The sequence below is a fragment of the Sinocyclocheilus grahami genome, unplaced genomic scaffold (genome assembly GCF_001515645.1).
Source record: "Sinocyclocheilus grahami isolate Dianchi unplaced genomic scaffold, SAMN03320097.WGS_v1.1 scaffold757.1, whole genome shotgun sequence".
NCBI lineage: Eukaryota > Metazoa > Chordata > Actinopteri > Cypriniformes > Cyprinidae > Sinocyclocheilus > Sinocyclocheilus grahami.
Window position 1 is genome coordinate 146,848 of NW_015505936.1, and position 13,518 is coordinate 160,365.

At 36.8% G+C, this 13,518-nt stretch overlaps 1 protein-coding gene across 4 annotated transcripts in view; it reads right to left on the reverse strand.

The window, feature by feature from the left end:
- LOC107561090 (zinc finger protein 239-like) overlaps positions 1 to 13,518 on the reverse strand; it is a 41,828-nt gene that overhangs the window by 8,172 nt on the left and 20,138 nt on the right. For 2 of the 4 annotated variants that reach the window (XM_016245441.1, XM_016245440.1), the window contains exons 2-5: positions 5,395 to 5,467; positions 5,181 to 5,265; positions 3,912 to 4,011; positions 3,482 to 3,802 (exon numbers count right to left, since the gene is read on the reverse strand). In XM_016245441.1, the coding sequence (XP_016100927.1) occupies positions 3,558 to 3,802; positions 3,912 to 4,011; positions 5,181 to 5,265; positions 5,395 to 5,423 (459 nt within the window). In that variant the 5' untranslated portion in view covers positions 5,424 to 5,467 and the 3' untranslated portion in view covers positions 3,482 to 3,557. Of the gene's footprint in view, positions 1 to 3,481; positions 3,803 to 3,911; positions 4,012 to 5,180; positions 5,266 to 5,394; positions 5,524 to 13,518 lie in introns of those variants that run through there. The other 2 variants (XM_016245442.1, XR_001605800.1) reach the window with 2 other exon arrangements.

Below are 13,518 nucleotides of genomic sequence, written 5' to 3' on the forward strand. Positions count from 1 at the left end.
GGCAGGAGAAATGGCTTGAAGGAGATGAGATGGAATAGGATCAAGCGGACAAGTAGTAGGATGATTGGAAAGGATGAGTTTAGAGACTTCTGCCTCAGAGAGTGGAGAGAAGGATGAAAACGAGTGTATGTTTGCTGGTAAGATGTGTTTGACAGTTTGTAATGCATAAAGCGATTCTTCTTAAAGAGGCAAACAGAGACAGGAAGTGCTTGTAATACCAAGTTTTAGGCATTGTTCAAATAAGTACAAGCTAGAAAGGGAAGGAATAAATAAAGAGAAAGACAAAGTTTTTTTTTATTTTATAAATTTAGGATGAAGTCAAGTAGCATTGAAAGAGATGATTTTTCAGCTGTCACTTGAAAATTGCCAGGGATTCAGCATTCTGGATAGGGGTGGGAATATCATTCCACCAGCCAGGAACGGTGAACAAGAATGTTCTGGAAAGTGATTTTGTGCCTGTCTGTGACAGACCTACAACACACTCATTATACAGACAAATTAATATTAAAACATGAGCAGAAAAAGAAAGAAAGAAAGAAAAAAAAAACAGATGGGGCCAACTTGATATGTTTTAAAAAATGTAATAATAATAATAATAATAATAATAATAATAATAATAATGAACTCTCAAGAAATCTTATCATTAGATAACAACTATCATGAACAAACCCAATATGTTTTGATAAATTATTATTTGAATAAATAAGCACATATATTGGTCCTGAAGCTTTTCTAGATTTCTGCTTCCTGAAGACCCAGTTCACATCCTCTACACAGACCTTAAACACAGGTTGAATGGTGGGGGAGGGAGGGAGGGGGGTTGCAGGGGTGGTAGGTGAAGGTGTGAAGTGCAGATCAGAGCGGATGGGGGGTGGTAGACGATCCTTTTCAAATCTGCAGTAAAACACATTCAGATCGTCAGCCAGTTGTTGATTCTCCGCAAGCTGTGGGGGTGGTGTCTTGTACATGGTGATGTTCCTCAGACCAGTCCATACTGACGCTGGATCATTATTGGTCTATTTGAAAAATAAATAACATTTAAAAGTTCTAATAATATTTTCATGTTTAGCAGCACTACATTCTCAAAACAAATGACCCATGTCAGTTTTTACCTTTCTTTGAATTTTCGGTCTATATCATTGTTTGCTGTGTATCACAATAATCCGTCATGTGTGTTCATGATCAGATTTACCACTTTATTAGCGTCCTTATTTGCGCATCTTTTATTTGAAGAAGATGTGATATGTGCGCATACGCGGTGCTGGTTCATGACTGGAGCACGAGCGAATATGAAATATCTTCATATAACATAAAGCACGCTTGCTCCTGTCCGGATATGAACTATGATCCGCACAGTGAGTTTTGTTAAATTCATCGCGGCGTTCAGTGCCGAATCCGCTCTCTCATGCGCGCTTCATGTGGTGTTAATATTGAGTATGCAATTTCGGACGCAGCCAATATTTGATGAGTAGGTACTTAATTTCAAAAAGTACTTACTTGACAAGCGCTAAAAGAGTACTCTACAGCCAAATCTCATAAAGTATGAATGCGATCCGGACTTCATCTGCCATGTTCAGGTTATCATGTGATCTGATATAACAAGCGCAACAACTTAATAGATATGAGGGACAGGTTTAATTCATCTATCTGTATCCAATACTAGGGGAGTAATAATCTGGCCGGGGTCCGAATTGGGCACAACACATGGCACCTAATTTTGGCGGATCCCCCTCCTCACGCGCCAATGAAAGACGTTCGTGCTGACCTATAGCGTGCATATATTTCTTGAAAAATCTTATGAGCACGCTTGCCGCACAACTTCAGCGCGCAAAAGACGCAACATGTGAACAGCTGCTCACATGAGGCTGCTCTCACAAGACCGAATGCACGGATCCATACTGTTACACATTTTTTTAAACACGTTATCTTTCACAACTGTTTACATTTAGGAACCTATGTATTAAAGAGGACACTCGCCAGGACGGCCATTTAGACACGTGTGTGTATTTGGTCGCTTAAACTCAACAAACTACGAAAAATAACTCTTATATAATACTCGCTAGGCGGCTTTATATGTGACGCATAAGCGCGCAATTTGGATGTGACAGTGCGCGCACAGAATACAGCCTTTGGAGCGCGAGTACCAAATGGCTTAAAATACTTAAAAATATGTGCAAATTATAAATTTTTGTGACAATGCAACAATGACCCGATTAGTCAAGTGACATTTCTGTCAGCTGTCCAGAAATGCAAGTGAAAGTATCGCAGCGTGGTCTCTGTAGTGCAGACAAGATGCGCTGATGTGAAGCCTGCTCTGATTTAATCTTATAGTTTGTGTGGTAACACCACAGTATGTGTGGATTTATTTTTATTATTCTAACCTACATGCTATATTGAATAAATGCAGGAATTCCCCTCATTATAAACTTGAAAGCTGCGGGAATTAGTAAAGCTATGCGATATAACTATACACAATCCCCCACCGAAATGTAGGACCTGATTAAATATAATTATTATACAGAGATTTGTAAAATAAAATTCCACAACTTTTTCATGCCTGGAAATTGCTGTTTAAAAATGTCATGGCTTTTCCAGGTTCATGACCTTATTCATGACCATAAGGGCCCTAAAAGCAACTGATGCACGCTGTTAATCACTTAAACTGGTCCACCAATGTGATTGCGCGAATGCCTCTCCCTCCTGTAATCACATGCCGGATCCGTTACCCCGCTTTCTTCCGGGACCTCGCAATTTACAAATTAAGCACTGCTGAGGCTTATAAATAACAACAACAACATGCAATTTTTCATGCATTATGAGTATAAATATATTATGATTATTCAAAGATATTTAATCCTTTTTTTCCTGTGTATATAATCTCATATTATGATGTGCGCAAACCCATTATAGTTATGGTTTTTTTTGTCATTATGATTGTTCATTGTTAAAGATACTACCATCTTTCTCTGAGCTTGTATGCAATTATAAGTTCTGCGGTAATAATAATAAAAAGGAAAATAAGAGCGACAGGTGCACAAACACCTCATAGCATCAGTAACACTTTACACAACAACCCTACCTAGTAAGTTTGCCTTTGAAAAAGACTGTTGATTTTACACTCGAAAAATTTAAGTATTACTACTTAGAAATTAAGATTACCTCAGAATGCATTGCAAGCCCACCCCAACACTTATGAACAATAATAATATAAATGCTGACCAATAATATTTTTTTTTCAAATGCCATAGCTATGCATGACTACACACTAAATGAAGCCAAGGTGATTACATCTCAATTTTCAGTCAAGTAATGAATTAATGCATAAGTTAAACAATTATATTTTATTTACTGACAACAACAGGAAACATGAATAAGTTAATAAATTAATGAATAAAAGTAACCATGAAAATAAATAAATACAAGTCAACGACACATGAAACAAAGCTTTATTCAAACATATTTACAGATGGTGAACCCACATCCTACTGCCATCTCAACACAGCTGTGTCAATTCTGCAGCTTTATTCTGATGAAGCAGCTAACCACTGTGTCCACCTTCAGCTGTCTCTGCCGTCCATCACGTCCCTCACTGCTGCAGTCAGACTGAATCTGATCATGGATGGGAAAGGGACATCGAGGCTATCATTTTCTGTGTGGTTCAGGGCCGTCATCGTGGTCTTCCTCATCCTCTCTGAACACTCAATCTTGAACAAGAGCAGGAGAACATGTGTAGGACAATCTGATTGCTGCTGTGTCTGCTCCAAACATCTGTGTGCTGCTCTCCATGACTCTCCATGACTATCTGTAAAACATTTACAAAGAGAAAAAACATTTTACGTCTCATGTTGTCAGCAAACATTTCATTTCATAGGTTTACAATTACATGCTAATTATTGATATGGCTTCATTACTTTTGTGGTGTAGTGAGCTGATAAGCAGAAAGTTGCTGGTACAATCTCCGCAGGCGTCACCACCGGTGTGTCCTTCAGCAAGGCTCTTTACTCCAGGTTGCTGCAGGGGGATTGGGGGTCCATGTAATAAGAGAACTGTGAGTCACTTCGGATAAAAGTGTAGACCAAATGCATAAATGTACATATGATTTTTGTAAATGCTTTTTTGTGTCTTGGGCACAAACGCTCAATAAAGCTGCTTATTTCTTAAAGTTTATTTCTTCAAGGTAATGTAAATGTAAACATGCAATATAAATGCTTACATATTGGGGCTTTAAAGGTTTAGGTCATCCAAACATGTAAATTCAGTCATCAACACTTCAGCCTCAATGCTGTTCAATCATGTTTTTAAAAAAAAAATTTTATGAACACAAAAAGTGATTTTAGTTAAGTTTGTCCTCTGCTGGTTTCTGTTCATACAATATCAGTCGATGGGAGACTGATTTTCAGAAGCTTCATGACATTATTTTATGATGCTTTTGAAGCTTCTGAAACTCGGGCTCCATTGACTGATGTTGTATGAACAGAAACCAGCAGAACAAACTTGACCAAAATCATATCCTCAATGTCTTTTAGTTTTCTCTATATGTTCTCGCTGGCTCTGGGGTCACTGATGATGAAGAGACCACAGCAACATCTGGTCCTGATGAGGCAGTAAGAGCAAACATGTAAATTCAGTCATCAACACTTCAGCCTCAATGCTGTTCAATCATGTTTTAAAAAAAAAAAAATTATGAACACAAAAAGTGCTTTTAGTTAAGTTTGTCCTCTGCTGGTTTCTGTTCATACAATATCAGTCGATGGGAGACTGATTTTCAGAAGCTTCATGACATTATTTTATGATGCTTTTGAAGCTTCTGAAACTCGGGCTCCATTGACTGATGTTGTATGAACAGAAACCAGCAGAACAAACTTGACCAAAATCATATCCTCAATGTCTTTTAGTTTTCTCTATATGTTCTCGCTGGCTCTGGGGTCACTGATGATGAAGAGACCACAGCAACATCTGGTCCTGATGAGGCAGTAAGAGCAGGTGGAGTGATGGAGCATCTCATCCATGGCACTGGACCATTTCCATGATGCTGCTGTGGACTTCTCCATCCTCACTGCTCACACCAGTCTGCAGACATTTCAGATCCCACAAAGATGCACAAACACAATACAAAAGCAGACATTTTAATTGCACAATGTCATTTGATTTCTGTATTAGAAATAACAAAATGATCTTACGTTATATTTTTGATTCAGGTTTTCCCGTGTTGTTGTTGTTTTTCCCCCCACAAATGCCACCATCACCTGCTCCACCACAAAAGCTCTGCATCAAATGCACAGCAATCAAGAATCAGAAAAGCGCTGCAATAGCCCTGTTTGAAATTACAACAATTAAAATAAACTACAACTTAAGATTTAAAAGATGTTTTATTAATTTCTGTAGTGTACTCACTCAAGCCTTTGATGGCAGCATTCCTTCATCAGTAACTCTGCACCAGATTAACACACGTGTGTCTCATCTGTCCCTGTAACATCCAGACAAGATTCAAGTTTCCTCTGTGATTTATCTGCTCAATACTACAATTACATGTTAAGGTAGTTGCTTACTCACTTTTTATCCAACACATAATGTTCCTCAATTTATCAACAGTACTAATGGACAAATGAAATAGATAACATGTTTAGTTACTCCATGGAGATTTGTTTATTAACATTACTTGCATTCATTGACAACAGTGAATTCTACATAATAGCACACATACATCACTCACTCAGATGTCTGCTCATGTTGTGATGTGCTCATATGCAATTCATTTAGAACAGGTTTCTGTCGCATATTAAATAGACATTTAAGTGTCTTTAAGATGTGTATGGTTTATGTAAATGCACTTTGGAGATGTACGTGTGTAGCAACTCATAATGTAATAACTGCACATAGTGTAAAAACTGTACATAATGTAAGAAGAATTACATTATTATTGTAATAAAATGTTCATAATGTAATAATTTTCTATACAGTAGCTCAACAAATGTGATTTTAACACAAGGAACCGTGTTTTTGGTTTATAATACTCACATTTATAAAAACGCTGTTCTCCATCACGTTCGATGATGATGTATTCTCTACCGTGGGTTTCTGGGATAGAAAAGCGTCTATCGCTGAACACTTCAGAATCTGGGCTAAAGCAGTAGGACACTCGGGGATTTCTCGCCTACTGTTTTATGAATACTGAGGTTTCAAACATACTTCTTTCTTCACATACTCTTTTTTTCCTACTATATAGTGGGTAAGTAGGCATATTAGAACGCAAATTAAGTATACCTACATCCGAATCTCGTGAGAATTAGTGCAATTTTCGCCTACTCTTTTATGAATACTGAGGATTCAAACATACTCATTTGCTCGCCTACTGTTTTTTGCCTACTATATAGTAGGGAAGTATGCCAATTTGGATGCAGCCATTGTTACAGTCGCGTTTAACGCATAAAGTCACTTTTCATGACGTTGGTTCAACTCTGCTTTTTGAACCAGAAGAACAAAATGGCTCCAAAAAAATATACAATAAAAAAATAACCACTTTTCCCTTAATAATAGACATAATGAGTGCTATTATAGTTTTCACTGATGTGCAACCTGTACATATATGAAAAAAGGTGTCTTAGGGTTTCATGATACTTTAATTTCCCCAGCACCAAAAGAACAAGAGTTACAGTTTTTCTCAGTCGCTTTGATGCATTTCTCAGAAATGAAATTCTCAAAACTACTTGTTTAACCTCCACATTATCTAATCACCTGTGCACATCATAAAAGCAGTTTCTTGTTCTTTTGAACAAGTTGTGATTGGTTTGGTAGATTCATGCAATTAATTATATACATTTGTCTGCGGTTTCCTACATTATCCGTTGCTAATGTCGTGTTGCTCAAAATGTATTATATAGTTCTCTGTGCAATAGTCTTACCCCTCAAAACATCTAGTCATTAGTTCATCATATAAGTCATTAAATGCAAAATGGTTGATCACATTTTCTACACATTTCTATGAGTTTTTTTGTAAATTTGCTATGAATTGTGCAAGGGAATCTTGACTTTCGGTAATGAAGAGAATGTAGATCAACCAATGATAAACAAGTTATCTGAAATACCTCAAAGGTGCATCTCATGATCCTTCAATTGGAAAGCATATATAGACAGAGGACAAGAGTTAAAAATTCTGACAATGGACTTTCTAATTTTGTGTTTTCGCCTTTGTGCCCATATTTCTTTTTTATATCACAATGATATTATACGTTTTTTTTTTGTCAGACCACTAGTAAAAGTGTAACTGGGAATCCTATCCAGTCTCTTTCAATCAATGTCCCACATACAGTAATGTGTATTTAAAAAAAAATGGATATATGGCATACAATTGCAGCCTTCTGTGTTTTAATACAGTAATTGTCATCCAAACTGTTGCCATAGTTTACAGCAGGTGATACTAACAGAGTGCACTGTTATATTGACAACATGACAAAGCATTTTGACTATCTTGTTTGTGAACAATGGCACAAGGGGCCTCATTTATAAAATGTTGCATATAAACCTTCGGTAACACTTTAGAACAATGGTCCGTTGTTAACAAGTAACTATACAGGAAGTAATAGGTAGTACTACATTAACACTTAACTTAATACTATTAACTAATAGAGGAGCAAGATTAACTAAGCAGTAAGTAGTAGCAAATTTAGGGCAAAGGTAGTTCCTTATTAGATATTTGATAATTATTAAATAAAAATATGCTCATTGAGAACTACTTGTGAACTATGACCAGTTAATAAAGAATAACCAATTAATTACTAATCACAACAGTAACGTCTTAAAAGTGAACAAATGGGTTCTTTGTGGAAACTAATTTATGAATGAATAAATTCATTTAACTTTAACTTTAATTTTAAGGTTTGTGCGGGGACGCTTTATATTTAATAACGTGTAATTATTCTGTGGACAAACAATGTGTGCGTGGTTATATTTTTTCTATTGACCATTATCAAAATTACTACTTCTAGAAACAACATAAATAATAATAATAATAATAATAAAACAATTAGGTTTCCAAAAGTAAGAATAAACTACGAATTCAAGTAACATTTTCAGTCATCTTATAAAAAGTGAGCCATCCTACTTTTAAAATCACTTGGTATGACAACTAATAAAAAGTTTAGTATCACGAAATTCTTGCAAAACTTTAAAAAACATTATTGAAAGAAAAATTGGACGTTTCATATCATAATAAAATTAATTATCAAACGATTATGGTCTCCGGTTTGAAAAAAAACCTGCATGTGATTTGGCATTTCTTTATATTTACACAGTTTACTAATGCTGCTCAAATGTGCCTTTAATGTACTGACACAAAAATATATAGTGTATTTTATACAAATATAACTGATGTAAATGGCAAAAAAAAAGTTTAAGGCTGATGTCTATTCATTTTCACAGAAGCAAAGCAGCAAATGTTATAAATAAAAACAGTTTACAATGTTACTGAATAGAATATATTAAAACCATTATTGCACGACATAGGCCTATTCTTATAGGCTACACAGACAAAACAGTCAGAGATGCGTTTATGCTTTTTTATTTTTTATTTTAGTAGTAAATCAAGACTTTGCAAGTTATCTTGTAAAATAAAAAAATAAAAAAATCAAGTAATAAACTGTGTACAGAAAGTGAGTAAAGAACTCTCAACAAAAAGGTCAGTTTAATCTCACAAAAACTCCCGTTAATAAAAAATCTGACTACACTGCACAATTTAAAGGGGTCATATGATGCTGCTAAAAAGAACATTATTTTATATATTTGGTGTAATGAAATGTGTTTATGCGGTTTAAGGTTAAAAAACACATTATTGTTTCTCCTCTATGCCCTGCCTTTCTGAAACGCGTACATTTTTACAAAGCTCATCGGTCTGAAAAGCGAGGTGTGGTCTGATTGGCCAGCTATCCAGAGCGTTGTGATTGGCCGAATACCTCAAGCGTGAGACGGAAATGTTACACCCCTCACCATACTGTTATGCCCTGTCAGGCCGGAGCGACGAGACAAAAACATTAAAACCCATTACACACGAGGCATTTGTTGCATCCAGTGGGGACATAATTATGGATTATAATGACTTATACAGTATTTTTACGCGTTGCATTGCATCGTGCCGTGTAAACATAAAACCATGTCTGCATTTGTGATCAGAGAAATGACAAACAACAAGTCCTACTCTACACTGCTCAAAACTCGCGTTTGAATCCTCAGTGGCTAATTCTTTAAATATAAAAAAACGTACTTACAGTCTTTGAGTCAGAACAGCCGGCATTGTAGTCTACTCTCCCAGGATCAGGAAACAGTCCTCCATAAAATGTGCTGCACACATCTGAATGTTTGGGTTGAACTGTTCTGGAACAGTGTTGTAAATACAACTTAACCACTGATTTCTAGTTGTGTCCTCTTTTGGAAGACCAAACAAAGTAGTTTCGCTTTCACAACTAAACACAGCGTCACACACGGCGGCCTTAAGTGAGCGGAGGTCGGAGGCCTAGAGTATACGGAGGCTGGCTTGAGTGAGCAGAGGCAGGCGGGCGTGATAACGGCACGGCTGGCGGATTCAACGAAGGAGCGTCCGGCGGGCTTGCGACAACCACATGTGACGACCCCGGGCTGGACTCCGCTTCGTCCACAGTGAAAGCCGATCCGGCGATCCACAGCGCAAAGTTTATGTATTTCCTCAGGGACCAGCACGGATCAGCTCCAGGCATGACGAAGCAGATATCGTCCTCTTTTGGAAGGCCAAACAAAGTAGTTTCGCTTTCACAACGAAATACACAGTGCCTTCACGACATGGCGGCGGCAACAATACTACAGCGAGAATAAAAGTTATGCCTTCTTTCTTTGCGTGAACATTTGGGCGGCGTTATGCAAATCTTCCCTCATCGTGACGTAGACGTGGGGGGGGGGGGGGGGGGGTGTGTGTTAGAACGTTAGGCGTGTTTTTGACTCTTAACTTTTATAAAGAATATCTCTTTGGATTTGAGACTTTAGTCTTTGCAACTTTACAGATCTTCTTTATGCACCAAGAGCTTGTAACACTCCAAAGAGAAAGGAAAAATTGAAATCGCATCATATGACCCCTTTAATCACTTACACTGCATCTTTGTTGTTTATGATGAATTCGGTGCTTGCACGTACACCACATTTTTTATTATTGCAGCTTAGATGTTCAAAAAGCTGCAGTACTCCGACTTTGCCACAAGAAAAAGTGCCTACGCCTGCTCAGACCCTGACGTGGCGGTAAGTACTTTTCCACGTCAAAGACCGTTATTATAAATATGAACATCGCCGTGGATTTTATCTTACGCACACTCTAGGATCAAATCTGTGCGTACGCAAATTTTATAAATGAGGCCCCAGGACTTTTCATTCTGATGGCACTGATAGGCTATGTTCATTGACATAAATACTTACTTTTGAGAAATGAACTAACGATTTGAGTAAGTCAAAGGCTTTTACAGGTAATCCATTGTGTGGTGCTGTTCATACGAATTGTTTTGAAAAATGCACATAACTTTTTAGCAAATAATAAGGATGATTCGAGAAATGCACTGAAGTGACTGAGAAAAACTGTCACATTAGAGCTTGGATACTATGGTCTTTCATAATTTAGCCCCAGGGCTTGTTTGATACTGTAAGAGGCTAAATTATCTTCTCATTAAAACCAAATGTCAGGAACTCACTCAAAACAGATGCCATGCATCAAAACAATAAACTTTCTAATCTGAAGAGAAGATCTACTCAACTGCCCCTTCACCCATCCTTAAGCCCCCCTCCTTCCCTCATGGACATATGGCCCAGGTCACTGAAAGTTGACTTGGAAGTGACCAAGTGGAACTCAAGTTGCTCTCCTTACATTTTGTGGTGATTATATCTTAAGAATATATGATTTTAACCTTTTCATGTTTAGTTTTGTTCTAAAGGTCTCTGTGTGATTGGTAAAATGGTCTCAATTTCATAGTAGTCACGTATATTATGAGAAAAACTTTTGAAGAATTGTTCGGATGCTGAGGGGTGTGTCTCCCTCAGGGTCTGTGAGAATGTTTTCCTTTTCTCTGGCCAGGTACGACCCTGGGTCATGAAAACCTAACAAACCAAAATGTATTTGTTTTTACAACTGATTTGAAGATTTCTTTGTTTCTGGTCTGGGTACATAAGCGAAGTGACAAAACACTTCTTGGGGATTCTGTAACCAGATAACCCCCACACAATACATGTGTGTCTCTGCACTAAAACTCTAACATGCTGTCTCTCTGCTGTCAGTTATGAATCTCTTAATTGATGTTATGTATTTATCTGAATTGGAACTGAATTTAATTCTGAATTGGCTTCTAATTGTTTAACACTAGAATCGCCACAGGGTCAATTTTACCCGTGGCTGTTTTTCAAATGTACATAACAGATTTAAAATAAAACATTCAAGTCTCCCAGTCATTGACTGTTGCATTAGCTATCTTTAATAACGAGCCAGAAACCAACGTAATGCTCACGTTCAGAACTTTACTCAGGAACTCATACCCCAGTGTCCCCCTTTTAGCCCCATACAGCATCAACATTACAGAGAAGGTTCCCTTTATACAACATTGACTTTTACTAAAATTATGTAATTTACAATCCAATGTTGTTAAAAATTATTTAGATAAAACCAGATAAAAAAAATACCTATAAGCGGCAGCGGGTCAAATGTACCCGCTAGCATGTATTTTCGCGCTGTCATTTTCTTGCTGCTTATGTTTTAAACGTTGTACATTTGTAGGCAACGCCTTTCACTCACTGATTTAGCGGTTATGAGTTTCATAAATAAAGTCAAAATGACAAAAACAAAGGCGATGTATGGAAGGTAGGTATTAGAAACACCAAATGCCATGAGTGATGGAGTCTGATGGTAAGTTATGCGTCCTGGCTCGGCTCAGCATCTGACGGCTCCATCTGACAGTGATCCAGATATCATATTTACATGTTTTAGCCTAACGTTACTCTAATTGGTCAAACTTTGGTTTAATTATTTAATTGTTGTCTTGCCATATTGTTTATTGTTCACTACTGTGTTGCTATTCTAGTCTGGCCATTTCTTGAAGAAGAAAAAAATCTGATCTGTATGATGTAATGAATAAAACCATTTTTTGATTACCCAAAGTTTAATGGTGTTGTTCTCTTATTCAAATTATAAATGATATAACTAAACAAATTAATAAATATTTAGGTGAAGCTGTGCACTTGAATTTGTCATCGCATCATCCTATGCAGTGTGGTGAATTATTATTGCTCATTATTGTCTATAGACTTTTTAAGTCATTCATAGCATGGGTTATCTTAATATATTCATTAATGACATTGTATTATAATATTAAACCACCCAAATATTTAGGCTACTACCTTCTAATTTCCATTGTCAATGCAGGCTTTTTTTATTTTAGCTTAGGCTACTGACCATTATGGATTAGTGTAGCCTGCATTAATAATTCTTGAACATAAAACAACAGGATAAAAATATAGTTGATGACTAGACATAATCATTTCATGACTCTAGACACTTCTTTGTGAAGACAGTAGCATAATACAGTGAAATAATCTGTTATTTAGCCATATAAATACAGTTGCCATGTGCGTGGGTAAAATTTACCTGCTGGCTCTTTTAGGTATACAGCGGTTCCAGTGTTAATTATGTAATTGGCATGATACATTTTTACCTGACTAATAATAAATTGATATACTTGATTTATTCTGATCTCTGATCAGGATAGATCATACCGAAGTACCAATGAATGGACCATGGGGGACATCTTTAGGGACTTCCGATTTCTGACTGTCACTGACTTAAGTAACAGTTTTAGTGATTATAGAAAAAATACACTTTTAGTTATTTATTAGCAGTATGCTGCTTATGATCACCCTGTATCCTATGAGTAAGTACAGAACTGGTGAGTTTGTGCCATGTGTTCACCGTTGGCCAAGTGAACTACTAAGCAATACCAGGACGTTGATGAACGAATAATTAAAAGTATGGGATTTTCAGAATAATCAAATATCAAAATTAATACATAATCGACATTTGTGATGTTTTTAATTAGAAATACCTCCTAAATTTAATGATCATCTGAATTTGGAATCAGATGAACACAGAGCTAGACTAAAATTGAAAATAAATCCTGATAAATTAAAGGGGTCATATGATGCGATTTCAAGTTTTCCTTTCTCTTTGGAGAGTTACAAGCTGATTGTGCATAGATAAGATCCCTGAAGTTGCAAAGACTAAAGTCTCAAATCCAAAGAGATATTCTTTATAAAAGTTAAGACTCTGCCACACCCCCCTAAAATGGCTCGTTCTAACACGCCCCCACATATCTACCTCACTATGTGTGAATATTTGCATAATGTGCCCAAATGTGCACGCAAAGAAAGAAGGCGTGGTTTCAGTAACCGCAGTTAGTGTTGAAGCAGCATGTCAGGGAGACGCTGTGTGTTTCTAGGCGAACGCAAAAGCACTTTATTTGGCCTTCC